The 18,729-nt window shown below is 35.8% G+C and overlaps 1 protein-coding gene across 3 annotated transcripts in view; it reads right to left on the reverse strand.

The window, feature by feature from the left end:
* Nucleotides 1–18,729, reverse strand: part of SBF2 (SET binding factor 2) — a 500,238-nt gene that overhangs the window by 386,736 nt on the left and 94,773 nt on the right. For all 3 annotated transcript variants that reach the window (XM_030330868.1, XM_032594814.1, XM_030330866.1), the window contains exon 2: nucleotides 14,957–15,042. In XM_030330868.1, the coding sequence (XP_030186728.1) occupies nucleotides 14,957–15,042 (86 nt within the window). The remainder of the gene's footprint in view (nucleotides 1–14,956; nucleotides 15,043–18,729) is intronic.

The following is an 18,729-nucleotide window of genomic DNA, read 5'->3' on the forward strand; positions in this document are numbered from 1 at the left end:
ATCCTTTTTTTAAAAAAATCACCAGTGTTACTAGAACTGATACACAAATTCAGTAAAGTTACAGAATTACTGTACAGAAGTCTGTTGCATTTCTATACACCAATAATGAAGCTGCAGAAAGAGAAACAAGGAATCTATCCCACTTACAATTGCACCAAAAACCATAAGATACCTAGGAATAAACTTAACTAAAGAGGTAAAAGATTTATATATTCTGAAAACTATAGAAAACTTATGAAGGATAGTGAAGATGACAAAAAGAAATGGAAAAACATTCCATGCTTATGGATTGGAAGAGCAAACATTGTTAAAATGTCTATACTACCCCAAATAATCTACAGACTTAATGCAATCCCTATCAAAATAACACCAGCATTATTCACAGAACTATTAACAAACATTCCTAAAATTTGTACTGAGCCACAAAAGACCCTGAATAGCCAAAGCAATCCTGAAAAAGAAAAGCAAAGCTGGAGGCATCATGATTCTGAACTTCAAGCTTTACTACAAAGCTGTAGTCATCAAGACAGTATGGTACTGGCACAATGGACACATAAACCAATGGAACAGAGTAGAAATCCCAGAAATGGACCCACAACTACAAGGTCACTAATCTTCGACAAGCCAGGAAGAGTATCCAATAGAAAAAAGACTTTTCAACAAATGGTACTGGGAAAATTGGACAGCAACATGCAGAAGAATGAAATTGGACCACTTTCTTATACCATACACAAGAATAAATTCAAAATGGAAGAAAGACCTAAGTGTGAAACAGGAAACCATCAAAATTCTAGAGGAGAATAAAGGCAGCAATCTCTCTAACCTTATCTAGAGCAACTTCTTACTAGTCACGTCTCCCGAGGCAAGGGAACCAAAAGCAAAAATAAATTATTGGGACTTTATCAAGATAAAAAGCTTCTGCACAGCAAAGGAAACAATCAACAAAACTAAAAGGCAACCTTCAGAATGGGAAAAGATGTTTGCAAATGACATAAAGAAAGGGTTAGTATCCAAAGTCTATAAAGAACTTCTAAAACTCAACACCTCCCCCCAAAAATAATACAGTTAAAAAATGGGCAGAAGACATGAATAGACATTTTTCCAAAGAAGACATACAGATGGTCAACAGACACATGAAAAGATGCTCAACATTACTCATCATCAAGGAAATACAAATCAAAAATACAATGAGATATCACCTTGAACCTGTCAGAATGATTAAAATTGACAATACAGATTGGGTTGCCAAGCTGGCTCAGTCAGTGGAACACATGACTCTTGATCTCGGAGTTGTAAGTTCGAGCCTCATGCTGGGTGTGGAGATTACTTAAAAATAAAATCTTAAAAAACAAACAAACAAACAAACAAATATAGGAAACAACAGGTGTTGGCCAGGATGTGGATAAAGGGGAACACTCTTACACTGTTGGTGGGAATGCAAACTAGTACAGTCGCTCTGGAAAATAGTATGGAGGTTCCTCAAAAAGTTAAAAATAGAACTACCTTACAATCCAGCAATTGCTCTACTAGGTATTTACCCAAAGGATACAAAAATACTGATTCAAAGGGATCAGTACATTGGATACATGCATCCCAATGTTTATAGCAGCACTATCAACAATATCCAAATTATGGAAAGAGCCCAAATGTCCACTGACTGATGAATGGCTAAGGAAGATGTGGTATATATAGACAATGGAATATTACTCAGCCATCAAAAAGAATGAAATCTTGCCATTTACACTGATGTGGATGGAGCTAAAGAGTATTATGCTAAGCAAAATAAGTCAGAGAAAAACAAATACCACATGATTTCACTCATGTGGAACTTAAGAAACAAAACAAATGAACATGGGGAGTGGAAAGGCAAATCAAAACCCAGACTCTTAGCTATAGAGAACAAACTGAGGGTGCTGGAGGGGAGGTGGGCAGGGGGATGGGTTAAATGGGTGACGGGTACTGTGGCAGGCATTTGTTGTGAGGAACACTGGGTGTTAAATTTAAGTGATACATCACTTGATTCTACACTTGAAACTAATGTTACACTGTATGCTAACAACGAGAATGTAAGTAAAAACTTGAGGAAAAAATCACCTGGAACCTATATTTAAGGTATTAGTTTCTGGACTCCACCCTTTATTCTTTTTTCATGTTTAGAAAATGGTTCTTCACTTTTAGGACTAGCAGCATCACATCATTCTATTTAAAGTAGTTACTGTCACCATTAGGCAACAAGTTGTTCTGTGAAATAAAATTACACATTCTACCTTGGCAGAACAATATTAATATAAGCAAATATACAATGTAAAATTAAAAAGCATCTTCCAGAAATTTTAAAGAGGCCATATTTAGCTTAAAAGAATCTCTGGTTGATGGAATGAGTGCAAAATATTACTTATGAACAGGGACCTTCCTGTGCCTCTTTTCAATTCAGAACATGTCTCTTCCTCTACTCCTCTGGCCTGTAAGGAAGTAAAACATTTAAAACCAGAATCTAGGACTCTACTTTATCTTATGTATCAGTACTGAGAAGTCTCAGGAAAAGCTGTCTCTGCCCAGGAAAGAGCCCAGTGTGCCTCAAACAACAGAAATTACAATTAATTCAGGGGCGCCTGGGTGGCTCAGTTGGTTAGGCGTCTGACATCAGCTCAGGTCATGATCTCACAGTCCGTGAGTTCAAGCCCCACGTCGGGCTCTGTGCTGCCAGCTCAGAGCCTGAAGCCTGCTTCGGATTCTGTGTCTCCCTCTCTCTCTGACCCTCCCCTGCTCATGCTCTGTCTCTCTCTGTCTCAAAAATAAATAAAAACATTAAAAAATTAATTCAAGAAATTACAATTCACAAATTGATAGCACATCTCATACAAGTTTTATATCCGTTTATTTCTCTTTCCAAAGTACATACCACTGAATTTGAGGAAAGTACTGAAGATATTACTATACCCTAATGAAATCTTTCAGTCAGTTATGCGCCCAGTAGTGGAATCCAACTTTTTCATTAGATTTCACATAATCAAAATTATTTCCAAATTCACATGTACTATAGGTATTTCTTATAAATACGAGTCTATCTTTGGAGGAAATAAAAACTGCTAACTCCTTAATTAACACAGATTTGTTGTAACATTAGACTATTCTGATTTCAATGTTAAAACACTTTTCATGTCTTTCTAATGCCAGGTAATCCTTCCTAATTAGAATAAGGCTTATCCTGTTAACTTCTTCATTAAAAAAACAAAACAACCAACCAACACAAAGAATATTTTATTTCAGTTTTCAAAAAGTTTTAGTAGAGAGTCAAAGAACCAGGATTTTAGTATTATCTCAACCAACAGTTAGGAGCTTTATGACCTTGGGCAAGTTATTAAATCTCTGGATTTCATCATCTTATTTTTAGCATGAATACAGATTAATTTCAGCACTTAAAAAAGTTAACCTACCTAAAACTGTCAGTTTTCTCTTTACCTTTCCAAATCTTGAATTTATATAAATTTTCCCAAATTCTGAAATGATCTGTCTAAATTCCTACATATATTTCAGATTCTGGATATCTGGATAATTCTGGGCTGAACTTGAAATATTTTTAAGTCAGCCAGAATTTGCTGTTTAAAGAAATAGACTTTAAGGACTGATCATCTTTATGATTAATTTATGAAATAATGATCCTATTATTTAAGGAGATGTCAGAATCATTCTTATCATCCCCCTTCATGGACACATCTCAGTACAATCTAAATAGTACATTATTGCTGACCAAAGTACAAGCTACATAGAAATACTTCCAAATAAGATACATGTATATAATTTCAAGGCATATGTGAAAAGTAAAGCAAATCTAGTAATGATAAAATTTGCTATAAATTAGTAGAGACAGTCACATCACTGATAGATTTATAAGTGATTAATACGATTTTAGTTCTCAAAGATCAAAAACTTTTCCTAGATAAATCTACTTATATGTGTTTTGTCACCCTATTAATTCTTTCTCCCTAAAATTTTGTATATTGGTGGTATTAGTGATTTTTTATAGACACATGAGTACCACTAGAGGCCACCAAATACTTCACTTTTTAAAAGTGGCACATTTGTAACTATAATTATAAAGAGATGACTGTGCACAGTAATATCCATAACCGAAAGTTCCACAGGAATACTCAAAGCACAAGAGAAACTCAAGCAAAAAATATCTGAACATATTTCATATGATAAATAAGATGTCTGGATCATAGAAGAACTTAATTAGACCCAGAGCTGAGGGTTGGGGAGATGGATAATACCAAATTACTGTTTCTTAAATACCTTTGAAAATAGATTATACGACCTAGGAAATGGATGCTCTCTCTAAATAGCTATTGTCATATATATATATATATATATATATATATATATATATATATATATATCTCACATATATATATACATGTGTATAGGTATATAATACTAACACAGATAAATAAATCCCCAGAGTTCTGTACTCTTTCTTCCATACCATAAAATCTTTCACATATAATAATGTTTGTATATCTGAAGTTTTATATCTAAATTTGGCTACCATCCATAGCAATTAAAACTTTAATAAAGAAGTTCTATTGTCAAAGTCACCCCACATATTTGAATATACCCAAAATTCTGACTTGAAGAAGAAAACCTGGCTTAGAAGCATAGATAACACCTGGGAAAACTCTGAGTTTCTAGGTGAATTGCTGCATGTCTCCTTATTTCTTTCAGGGTCCTCCTCTTCACTACAGGTAAATAGAAAAAAATAGAAGGCTCAAGTAGCAACCAGGTTCTGTAGTTCCAAATAAAATTTATGAAACAAAATGGGAATTCTTGCTATTTGAAGATCTACCTTTTTTGCATACTGATACATTCTTTTTCAAAGGTTTTCGGGTACTCCACTCATGCTTTTGGTGTTCTATCTAAAGTCTTTCCTTAAACTAAAAGTTGCAAAGATGTTCTCTTAAATTTTCTTTTTAAAACCTTTATAGTTTCAGGGTGCCTGGGTGGCTCAGTAGGTTAAGCATCCAACTCTAGATCTGGACTCAGTTCATGATCTCACAGTTTGTGAGTTCAAGCCCTGCATCAGGCCCCACACTGGCAGTGTGGAGCCTGTTTGGGTTTCTCTCTCTCTGCCCCTCCCCAGCTTGCCCTCTCTCTCTTTCAAAGTAAAAAACAAAAACAAACAAACAAAAAAACTTTTACAGTTTCAGCTTATATTTAGTCTATAATCCATTTCAGGTTAATATTTTTGTGTGGCGTGAGGTATGACTAGGATTCAAGTACAGAACACTGACAGAATAGTAATACCACCACTTCCCAGAGAAAATAAAACACAGAAGGAAGGAAGGAAGGAAGGAAGGAAGGAAGGAAGGAAGGAAGGAAGGAAGGAAGGAAGGAAGGAAGGAAGGGGAAACAATAATCAAAGCAGTATGGTACTAGCAAGAAAAGAGACTCATAGACCAATGGAACAGAATAGACAGCCCAGAAATAAATAAACCCATGCTTATATGGTCCATTAATCTGTGACAAAGGAGATAAAAATATACAATGGAGAAAAGACAGTCTCTTCAACAAATGGAGTTGGGAAAACTGGACAGCACAAGAATGAAACTGGACCACTTTCTTTACCTATACTATGTACAATATGACCACTTTCATATACTACGTACTTGTACTATGTACAAAATGAATTAGATTTGAACGTAGGATCTGAAACCATAAAACTGCTTGAAGAAAACAGGTGGTAAACTCTTTGACATCAGTCCTAGCAATGTTTTGGAGGGACCAGTCTTCTCAGGCAAGAGCAACAATGCTGAAATAAACAAATAGGATTACATCAAACTAAAAAGCTTTGCACAGTGAAGAAAACCATCAACAAAACTAAGAGGCAACCTATTGAATGGGAGAATATTTGCAAATCATATATCTGATTAGAAGTTAATATCCAAAATACTTAAAGAACTTACACAACCTAATACCAAAAAATGGCAGAGTACTTGAACATTTTTTCAAAGGAGACATACAGATTGGCAACAGACCCATGAAAAGATGCTCAACATCACTGATCATCAGGGAAATGCAAAACCACAATGAAATATCACCCCACACCTATCAGATTAGCTATTATGAAAAAGACAAAAAAAAATAACCTTGGGGAGGGTGTGGAGAAATGGAACCCTTGTGCACTGTGGTGAGAATGTAAACTGGTGTAGCATTTGTGGAAAACAGTATGGAGGTTCCTCAAAATATTAAAACTAGAACTATCATATAATCTAGAAATTCTACTTCTGGGTTTTATCCAAAGAAAACAAAAACACCAATTCAAAAAGTTATATGTACCCCTGTGTTCACTGCATTATTATTTACAGTAGCCAAAATATGGAAGCAGCCTAAGTATCCATCAATGATCAACGGATGAATAAAGAAAATGTGATATATAAATATATATATATGAGATATATATACATGATATTATATATATGTAAATGTGAGATACATTTATCTCAAACCTACAGGTTTGTTCATCAAACTAACACGACGAAGACTATGTTGCATCTTCTCTGATACCAAAGGTATGTTTTTATTTTTCCAACACCAACTAGGTGTCCAACAATTCAATTCAATTCTGACACTACCCAGAGTTAGTACAGACGCCACAGGTCAGTCAAGGGCTCAGGGCTCAGCTTCAGAAGACTGTCCTCACTTCAGACACTAGCTGTAAACTGGTGTCTAATCTTATCCACACTTCTGAATGCAGGGGCTTACACTACCACCCGCCTGAGGTTCGAGAATTTGCTAGAAAAACAGAACTCAGGAAAATCATTTTACTTATGTTTACCAGTTTATTATAAAGGATACAACTCAGGAACAACCAAACATTAGAAGAATACAAGGCAAAGTATGGAGAAGGGGGACCAACAAAGCCTCCATACCTTCTCTAAACACACTACCTTCCCACCACATCAATGTGTTCACCAATTCAGAAGATCTCTGAACCCTTTGGTTTAGGTGTTTTTATAGTAACTTTCATTACGTAGGCGTGACTGATTAATTACATCATTGGCTGTTGGTTATTGAACTCAGTCTCCAGCCTTTCTCCTCTCCCCAGTGGGGCTGAAATTTCCAACCCTCTAATTACAAGATTGGTTCCTCTCATAGACCAGCCCCTTCCTGAAGCAATCTAGGGTCCACTAAACCAATCAGCTATCTCATTAGCATACAAAGGCAATAAATTCCAAGGATTTCAGGAGCTCTGTGCCAGGAACTGAGACAAAGACTAAATATTTACTTTTTATTATACCACAAACACTGAATTAGTGATGTCCAAAATAAAATGGTCACAGACAATTAAGATAAGGGAAAAGATGTTCGAATTCAGCAAGAATGCTCTGGCAGAGAAAAGCTAGTTGTTCACTAACTCTGTTTCACTTTTCCCCTTGGCATACATCTAGGCTTTATTTGCCAAACTCCCATTATAGTTAACTGGGGCCATATAACTGACTTCCGTTAAGTAGAATGAAGTGATATATACTGCCTCCCAGGCCTATCCCATAAAATCCAGCCTTACTATCTTCCATGCTTTCTCTTACTACTCTGTCAACTGAATGGTGATACCCAAGATGACCCTGAGAACCACACTTTGAAGATAGCCCACACTCCCATCTATCCCACTGCCATTAATTAGACTTTATGCAAATAAGAAGAGAAAAAATTCTACCATGCTATCCACTAAAATCTCAAGGTTTATCTATCATAACAACTAGTATGAATTAAGGAATATATTCATGAATTAAGAAATATATTTGTGAATCAAGAAAATGTTAAAAACTTCAATTGTGATTTCAGAATGGAGAAGACATACACTATACTTCAGAATAAATCCTTGAGATGTGGGTAAGACTGGTATATGAGTTGAGAGTGGATGGTAAGAAATCATAATATTATAATAATTATAATATGTCATATTATAGTTTATTGAAGTATTAATAGACAACCACCTGATAACATCCCTGTAGGAAAAATATTATTATCAGAAAGGGTAAATTCACTTTGCTCAACGTTTTAAAATTCTTGATACTATATTATTTCCACTGCACCACACGTCTCTTAGAAAAATGGAGACAGCAAATGAAGGAGAATCATTTCAAACATTTTATGATGAAGAAGAAACAGGATAAAAGCCAAAAGAGATGAAGTAAAGTTTTTTTTGTTAGTACTAACCATACTTGAGATCAATGGAAACAGAAGAGTAGAAAAAGGAACTGGAAATTAAGAAGAGTAGAGTAACCCACAGGGTGATACAACAATACATGACAGATGAGTAGCAGTATTCCTTGTAGTAATGAGGTCCAGGCTATTTGCAAACAATGTGAATTTGTAGTAGGTTAGGCCTGTGTAGATCTACATCTTCCTCAGGAAGTTCTCTATGGCCTCAAAGCATCAAGTATGGGAGAACTTGAGCATGGCAAGAAAACCTTGTCCTATGGTGGTTCTGAGAGTAGTACTCTAATAGCAGACCATATAGACTGGGTCAGTGAAAGATTCTTTACCATAACTGAGATTACCAATACATTAGTAAAATAAAGAGAATTATAAGTAAATGAAAGTCTAGTACTATTATGGGATAACAAACCACTTAAGTGAGCATGGAGGAATGTGAGAATAACATTAAGACTGAATATCCTCTGATGTTGAGAGAATCTAACAGCAGATGCATGCTCTACACTACATCATGTTCCAACCTGAAATATGGTTTTATTACTTCAAAGAGACAACTGTCTGGGAATAGGAAACAAAATGTGAGTTCAAACCATCACTTACCAGCTTAACTTCCATTTATATCTACTTGCTTTGTCATGAACTAACTTTAAAAGTCCTGTTTGTAGTCCTTAGCATGTTTTAAAAGCCATATATATCTTCAGAGGTGCCTGGCTGGCTCAGTTGGTTAAGCATGTGCCTCTTGATTTCAGCCTGGGTCATGATATTGCAATTGGTGGGACAAGCCCCGCATCAGCAGATGCGCTGGCTGCGCAGAGCCCACTTGGGATTCTCTCTCTCCCTCTCTGCCCCTCCCCAACTTGCACTTGCTCTCTCTTGTGGGAAATCAAATAGCTATGTCCTGGGTTAGAAGGTTATAGGAAACGCATTGAAAGCAGAACACTGCTTTCTGGCTTTGCTGAAAACAACGAGGCAGTATCTAGTTAATGTGTATACACAGGTTGGGTCCTGCCTGTGCTCATGAATCCCTTAGACCATGTTATGTTATCTATGGAATATCTTATCTTGTTCTCCACCCTGCTTTCTGCACTGCTCTTTTGTAGTCTTGGCAATGCCTTTTCTGCACACTTACTATATGTTCTTACTGGCATGTAGCCCACTGATGTATTGTGCAATGTTTCCCTGAATGTATACTTAATAAATACCGAAGTTTGAGAGCAGCTTGGGAGACTTCCCTTAGCCTCCTTCTCACCTCTCTTGACTTGCATGAAGTCTTGAGTAATCCTTTCTGCTGTCCTCAGCTTTGCTAGACAAAGCCAAAAGCCGAACCCACACTACCTCTCAAAATAAATAAAACTTTTTAAAAAGCCATGTCTTTATACTGCACAGCAGTATTTTTATGTTTTCAGCATCAACTCTACACAAAATCAAAAATCCTTCCACATATTCTGGATACCACCTTTCAACTGAATTCATCACCAAGCGCTCTATGTCAGCACAGTTGTTTGGGACACTACCCATAGTATCTTTCATAAGTATTGTTTACAATTATATATATATATATATATATATATATATATATATTTTTTTTTTTTTTATCTGCCTTTGTGTATTTCTCAAATCTCTCTGGCTGGAAAATCATCCTGCCCTTCTTTATTCTAAATAATCATACAGCTGGCTTTTTATACTTACATGCAGAAACCTACATTTTTTCCTATTGTCCCAGATTTCATCTTCTTAGCTAATAGCCTATAACTCCAGCGCTTTAAAATCTTCATGAGCCCTGGAGTACCTGTCTAGCTCAGTCGGTGGAGCATGCGACTCTTGATCTCAGGGTCATCAGTTCAAACCCCATGTTGGGTGCAGAGATTACTTAAAAAGGACTAAATAAAATAAAATATTTGTGAGCCCTGATTCCATCATCCAATATGTACACTACCTTTCTCATTCTCCTTTCATGCATACTCCTCTACAAAGGAGGGAGAATATTCTCTTCTATCCCTCTACACTCAGTTCCCTGACTACACAGTATTTATATCTAGGTCAAATGGACAACTACTATCCTGTATGTTGTGTTCAGTGCATTCTAAACAGCTTAAAGAATTAAAGCATTACATGGTACTTATACCTACTTCTCTGACCACAAATAGCATCCTATACTAAGGTTAATTCTCCTATGTTAAAACTGCAGATTGTTGCATACACAACAATCCTCTTCTCTCCAATCTATACTTACAATTACAGAAAACTAGATTCATATTGAAGGTAGTCAAATCACTAGTCTATATTTTAATAACTGAACTAATTTTTTTTACCAATATGAAACTTAAAATTCTAACTAAATATCTATTACTCTTTTACTCAAGCCACATTTTTCTATCACAGTACTTTATTCTTCTAAAAAAATTAGATAGCTCAGGTGCCTGGGTGGCTCAGTTGGTTAAGCATCCAACTTTGGCTTGGGTCATGATCTCACAGTTCATGGGTTTGAGCCCCATGTCAGGCTCTGTGCTGACAGCTCGGAGCCTGGAGCCTGCTTCAGATTCTGTGTCTCCCTCTCTCTCTGCCTCTTCCCAGCTCGGGCTTTGTCTCTCTGTCTCACTCTCAAAAATAAATAAACATTAAAAAAAATTTTTTTTTAATTAGATAGCTCTACAAATGCCTTGGTGCAGGCATTCCCTAGTAAAGAATATGACAAATTTTGTGAATAATAGTACAAAAGGATTCACTTCTGAGACAGGGCATCTTTAAAAAGATGTAGTGCCAAAACAATACTATTTTGCTGATGTCCAAACCCTAGCCAATAAAAACATTTGTTCCCATAATCAGAAATAGATCGTTGGCCATAGAATGCCTCTGCAAAACAATTCTTAAATTTTCTTTGAAATACTGTTACTAAAATTAACTGAAATTTTATTTATATGACTGTCTGTGGTTTCCATGTATGCCTAAAAAGCACAAGAAAAAGATAAAAATATCCCAGAACTGGAAAAGCAGTCATTATGCTTGGTTTAGCTTATTTTCATATTTTTATTTTTAAAATCCATTCAAATTAGAGTCCAGCATTTCTCAATAGAAGAAAAGGGGGAAAAAAGGGCAAATTCTTTACATAAAAACAGAAAGAACAAATTCAGTATCCTCTAAATTAAATTTAGGTTTTGACTTATTAGTGAATGGATATCTAAAATCCTTTCCCACAGTCATAAAGTTTAGTCTTCAGGTAAACACAATAATTTGTCATTTAGATTTATATACAACAAATGTATGCTGTCTGGAGAGGAGAGGTAGCAATAGAAAATAATTTCAGTATAATGTTATGCTCTGAACCCAGACTTGTCCTCCAGCAAAATAAATATGTAAAGTTGGTTTCTATCCAACACAGCATTCTTTTAACATTTCTGAACCTCAGTTCTTCAAAATTATAGAACCCTGTTTTCAGATCCTGCATTTACACTAAAATACAAATGCTAACCACAGTCTAAAGCGTCACTGTCAGAATATTCTCAGATTTTGGCCGAGACTGAGTCAGTATTTCATGTGGTAATGGACTTAAAGCCTAGCTCTGCTGCATTTTAGCTGTTAGAGCCTAGGGAAACTGTTTAAACTTCCTAATCCTCAGTTTACTTATCTTTAAATTAGATATACTACCATCAATCATCCAATTTATGTGAGTTAACCATAGTCTATCAATCCTATACAACTGTAGATATTAACATTAATGTTACATGCTAAAAGTTGTTCCATTACTTTGGAAGGGCTAACATTTTTGGAAAAGAGTCACTATCACCCTGAAATCAACTAACCACTTAGGGACTGAGCCAGATCATTTTCAATTGGAAAAAATTTTATCAGGCCTCTATGTGGTCTTGATGCTACAGGAGTTACATTAGATTACACAGTATTTCAGTTATTCAAGTTATTGCTATTTAGATGCAGAATGTCTCTAATACATCAAGCATAGCAAAAAGCAATAAATAATAAAAGGACAAGAAAAATTTAAGTTAACAATTCTGTTTTTAAAATGGGCTTTAATAGATGTTAGGTAAACAAATTTATTTTGTACCTGACAAAGCACAATAGACATTAGAGTATTGGAATTGCTATCAATGATGAAAAAATTAAAAACGAAAAAAAATTTCCAGTGTAATTCAACAGATCAAATATTCTTTAACTATTAACCCATCAAAAAAAGATCTTGAAATGCTTTGCTAAGAATCAGCCAAGATGTCATCTGGGAAACTGTTAGGTAAGGAAAAGATCTAACTCTTAGCACCTCTACTTCACCAGTCAGCAGCACATGATTCTACTTATTATTAGAGATACACTGGTAGCACTTGAACATGGGAGTGTCTGTCACACAAAGGAAAAATACCATTTACTAGGTAATGAACTCAGTATGTGTCTCTCCCTCACTACTGGAAAAACATCAGAAACATCACAGTATCCATTTCCCTGGCTTTCAGAACACAAAAACAATCCCGTCCCAGTCATAGCTAATAGCTCCCATAATGTCTGTTGTTCTTGAAACTAATGATGGTGGTTTACTGTTCACACTGTCAAACTGATATAACTGATATAGTTTATATCCGTCCACACTTTGATGTGAGGAATGGTAAGAACTCACATAAGAGTTTTCGATGGTCCCTAGCACTAAAATTTTCCAGTTTCAGTCACCACTAAAAGGAATGCTGAAGCAGAGCTTAAAGGTTTTAATAGTGCAAATACCTGGCTATTCACACCATAAGGCCAGTTACAAGTATTTGTAGGCATGTGGAGGAGAAGAGAAAGGAATACAAGGGCCTCTCCAAAAAGTTACTTTTCCTTAGATCCTCACATTCTTTACCCATTTTTTCAATACAAACTTCAAGACTTGACCTTTCTGTGTGTCTACAGAACCTGCAGCCCTCTTTGTATAGCTGTAAAAATCAAAATTAAACACTCAGCAATGTATCTTTTATCCTCTATAAACAGAAATGGACAGCCATTAGCTAGAATGAGAAAATGCACAAATTTCAACATCAATTTTATTCCTAATGGATATTTCTGACCCATGATAGTAAGAGAATGAACAATTCTGCTGAGGGAGTTAGGGGAGGAAGAGGAGATGCTGTAAGATGGCAAACAAACGTTAACAATGACGACAACAACAATCATCACCGTCATTATCAATAAGCTACTTCATTTACTAAGTAAGCTACTTCCACTTACTTTATGAAAACCATTGTTCTCAGCATTTTGTATATTTTTCCCATTTTATCTTTACAACACCCTAGGAGATTAGTATTGCATTATCCTCATTTTATAGATGAAGATGCTGCTGCTCAAAGAAATGAAGTAACTCGTCTAAAGTCACACCATACACCTGGGGATTTCAACCTAGGTAGTCTCCTCCAGAGCCTTCACTCTTCACTATCAAATCATACCAAATGTTCTCTCAACAAGAACTACTTTAAAGAATACTTCTTGGGGCACCTGGGTGGCTCAGTCAGTTAAGCATCCAACTTTGGCTTAGGACATGATCTGATGACACGTGGGTTCGAGCCCTGTGTCAGGCTCTGTGCTGACAGTTCAGCGCCTGGAGCCTGCTTCAGATTCTGTGTCTGCCTTGCTTTCTGCTCCTCCCCTGCTCATGTTCTCTCTCTCTCTCTCTCTCTCTCTCTCAAAAATAAATAAAAATAAATAAATAAAACATTTTAAAAAAAGAACACTTCTCATATGTGTGTATGTATATGTATTCAATCACACAATATAGATATATACATACACACACCTACACATACACCCACACTCCACTATGTCTGACAACAAAACTTTATAGCCATATTGCCAAATACTTTAGTGGTCATCTTTCTAGTCCCTCATTTACCACCATAGATACATCATCAGATAGAATGTCCTGGCCATCAAAATTATGCTCAATTATTAAATCCCTTTAAAATAGCTGACAAAAATAAAGATGTTGAATTGCACTACTATAAAGCAATCTGCAGACTGTGTAGCTAAAAAGAATTCAGATCTGGGGTGCCTGGGTGGCGCAGTCGGTTAAGCGTCCGACTTCAGCCAGGTCACGATCTCGTGGTCCGTGAGTTCAAGCCCCACGTCAGGCTCTGGGCTGATGGCTTGGAGCCTGGAGCCTGTTTCCGATTCTGTGTCTCCCTCTCTCTCTGCCCCTCCCCCGTTCATGCTCTGTCTCTCTCTGTCCCAAAAATAAATAAACGTTGAAAAAAAAAATTAAAAAATTAAAAAATTAAAAAAATAAAAAGAATTCAGATTTGTGATTTCAAGAGCAAACTAAACATGACTGGTGATAATTAAACCAATCTTTGGGGTGGGGGTGTGGGGAGTTCTGTTTTTCTTTAGTTTTCACCAAAACAATAACCTGAAATTTTTCAGACAAAAATATAATAAGTATTTGTTTAGTGCCACACTCACTGAAGCTACTAGGCTAAAATTTTGACTAAAGAAGCAGAGGAATTTTTCAGCTTCCATGTACATAAAGATCATTAATTTCATCTTTAATATTAGAGAGAAGCTTACATGGGAAAAGAATAGCAAAACAGGTATTTCAGAATCAATATATTCAAAAGTTACTGGACTTGAAGGCAAGGGGATTATTTCTAGTAATATGTTACAGTTAAATCACCAAATTATTTAACAGTAACTATAACATAAATATAACCATAAATGTAACATAAAAAGAAAAGTATCATTATAAAAGTACAATAAAGCAACACCAACTTACCAATTCAATTCCCTGTGGAAAAGGAGTATCATCCCAGTCCTTCTGTGGAAATCTTTGGATTATTTTCCCCAGACCTGCTCCTGACCCTATTAATAAAATCAAAGTGAATTAATAACTACATGGTACCAAAAAATCTTAATACTCATTATATTAATCCTTATTTCTAAATGAATATTTGTTGAATAAATCGATATATTAAATGTTCTCAAGTTTTACAGGGTATAAAAGTATTTACCTTCTAAACATAATACTGAAATAACAAGCAATCCCTGTCCTATAGATTCTCAAAAGAGTGACATATACGAAAAGCTAAGAAAAAAAAACAGAGATATTGGAATCTAGTAGAGCCTCTACTATACTATGGGAGAACTATCCCTGTTCCCAGTAAGGAAAGCAATCTTAATAGTATCTCTAAAACAAAACAAAACAAAACAAAACAAAACAAAAAACACAAAAAAACTCTTCTAGGGAGACAAAGTAATCTTAAGCAACAAATGAAATGGTACTGTTAGCACTAAGTTTAAGTTATGGGATATATAAATATAAACACTATTACAGGTAAAACAAAGATTTTTTTTGAGTGGGCTGAGAACTTGCAAATGTCTAAGCAGGGTTTCTCAACATCAGCACTATTGACATTTTGGGCCGGATAATCCTTTGTTGTGTGTTGGGGGCAGGGAAGGCCTGTCCTGTGTACTGTAGGATATTTAGTTTACCAGCATCCTTAGTCTCAAATCACTATCACCACCATCACCACCAAGTCATTACAACCAAAAACATCTCGAGACATTGCCAAATGTCTTGGGGGGAGGAGGCAAAATTATGTTGAAAACCACCCGCCTATAAGATCATTGTTGTTACACAATTATCCTATTATTCTAAATAATGGGTCAACTTATAATTCAACACTGGAGATATAATCTGTGAGTAACTTAGGGATAGAAAGTACACATTAGATCTAAATTGCTTTTTGCTCTACTTTTTAAAGATCTTCAGGTGCTTGCATATTTTACATGTTGTCCCAGTTCATTTTGAAGTAAAAGTAACATTCTGATTATTTATACACCTAACTTAAGGGAGCCTTTAATACCTGATTCAATTTGTTATTTTTTTAAACAATTATCTACTATCATCTCTCACCCTCTCCCAGTGAACTCAAGTTTCCCCTTGGCCCTCACCCAGAGAGTTCAATCGCTCCATGGCCAAATTTTTTATCTTTAAGAGATAAATAAAAGTTAAATTCATTTAACTGAACAGCTTAGTACTGTGTTCTAAAAATGAGGTCACATTTGAAAAAGGCAAAATGAAAACATTCTCAATTAAATAAACAACTGCTGCAGTACAGTAACTCCTCATATATCCATCATTATAGGGGAATGAAGTATTTCATGAAAGGTAAACTAAATTAAAAGTGGTTTATCACAAGCACTCATTTTTTCAAAATCCACCTCAAACTTGACCACTTCTGACATCGCAAGCAGACCTAATTCACCAAATTGTTAAGTCCTGGAGATACACATATGAAAAAGACATGGTCCCTATCCTCAAGACACTCATAATTAATAGGAGAAACAGGCAAATAAACTGATAATGAGTATAGCGTGGTAAGTACGAGGACAGGAGGGAACCTAACTCACTGTAGCAGAGAACACTATGGAAAACTTTCTAGAAGAAAGGAGAGCAAGCTTTTTCTTTTTTTCAGGACCATCTTTGTATCCCCAAGCACAGAGTATATTGAATGCCTGGCACTTAGTTCATACTGAGTTAAATGTTTATTTTAACAAATTTGTTAATATTGACAACTGTTTTAAGCTCATATCTCCCTGTCTTTTCAAAGAGAAATAAATGCATGTTATATATCTAATCATATTTAACAAGGTGTCCATACACTGTTTATTCAGTTCTGAGAGTGATAGCTAATGTACATTAGGCTCAAGAAATATTTTATCATACTAATTTTTACTAATTATAAAAATAAAAAATGGTAACTGCAGAAAAATTTTTAAATACATAAAAATATAGAAAGTACCCATTCCCACAGGTGGAAATAATTACTGTTAATATTTTAGACTATTTTATCTCAGATTATTTTAGTCACGTGTATTTTTTTCTACAGAATTGGGATCTTACTAAAACCTAGCTTTATCTATTCATTTATTACTTGATATTTTACAATGAGCCTTTGATGTTAAACATATTTTCTACTTTCCTGTTATTATAAATAATGCTATAAAAAGCAGTTTTCTATATAAAACTTTACCCTCATGTCCCTTTTCCCCAGAAAAATTCTTAGATATACAACTACTGGGTCAAAGAGAATGAAAAATTTTCAAACTAACACAAAGCCATAGGGACCACCAGAAAGATATTCAACAGTCTTTTTACACTTGGTAAATTCTTTTTTTTAACTTAATTTTATTTTTTTTATTTAAGACAGAGTGAGAGAGCACAAGCAGGGGAGAAGGGCACAGGCAGAGAGAGAGAGAGAGAGAGACAGAGAGAGAGAGAGAGAGAGAGAGAGAGAATCTTAAGCAGGCTCTACGCTCAGCACAGAGCCCAGCACAGGGCTCAGTCCCACAACCCTGGGATCATGACCTGAGCCAAAATCAAGAGTTGGATGCCCAACCAACTAAGCCTCTCAGGTGCCTCCATTCTGTAAATTCTTTAGGAATAAGACTGGCATTTTCACTACATTCTTAGCAACAATTGTTATTTTAAAAATTTGTTTTAATTACTGCCAATTTGAGAGATTAAAAGTTCTTCTTTGGGGGTACCTGGGTGGCTCAGTCAGTTAAGCATCCAACTTCAGCTCAGGTCATGATCTCATGGCTCATGAGTTCAAGCCCCACATCAGGCTCTGCGCTGACAGCTTAGAGCCTGGAGCCTGCTTTGGATTCTGTGTCTCCCTCTCTCTCTGCCCCTCCCCCACTCATGCTTCATCTCTCTGTCTCTCAAAAATAAACATTAAAAAAAATTTAATAAAAAATAAACAAATAAAAAGTTCTTGTCAGCAGCATAACTTTCAAAAGTTCTCCAAAAGCAACATTATTTACTGATTTTATTTTTTTATAATGTTTATTTTTGAGGGAGAGAGACAGAGAGTGAGTGGGGGAGGGGCAGAGAGAGAGAGGGAGACACAGAATGTGAAGCAGGCTCCAGGCTCTGAGCTGTCAGCACAGAGCCCGATGCAGGGGCTCAAACTCACAGACCGAAAGATCATGACCTGATCCCAAGTCATATGCGCAACCAACTGAGCCACCCAGGGGCCCCTATTTACTGATTTTAAAATTATATGCATGATATAACATGAAAGCTCAGTTTGAAATACTGATATAACATTTCTAAATGCACACAGAAATATGACTTGTGAGTGCAATAACTTTCAGTTATATGGTAATGTTATTTGAACTGGAAATTAGGTTAGAAAATGACAATAAAAAAGGTAAAATAGGGGCCCTGGGTGGCTCAGTCGGTTAAGCGTCTGACTTCGGCTCAGGTCATGATCTCAAGGTTTGTGGATTGGGCTCTGTGCTGACAGCTCACAGCTTGGAGCCTGCTTTGGATTCTGTGTGTCCCTCTATCTCTCTCTCTCTCACTCTTTCTCTCTCTCTCTGCCCCTCCCCCGTGCATGTGTGTGCACACACTCTCTCTCTCAAAAATGAATAAACATTTTTAAAAATTTTAAAAGAAAATGGTAAAATAATATTTCACTATAAATAAAATGTGGAAAGAGCTACGATAATTTGGTTTCCAAATATCACATATATAAATTG

Source organism: Lynx canadensis, chromosome D1 (genome assembly GCF_007474595.2).
Source record: "Lynx canadensis isolate LIC74 chromosome D1, mLynCan4.pri.v2, whole genome shotgun sequence".
NCBI classification, from domain to species: Eukaryota; Metazoa; Chordata; class Mammalia; order Carnivora; family Felidae; genus Lynx; species Lynx canadensis.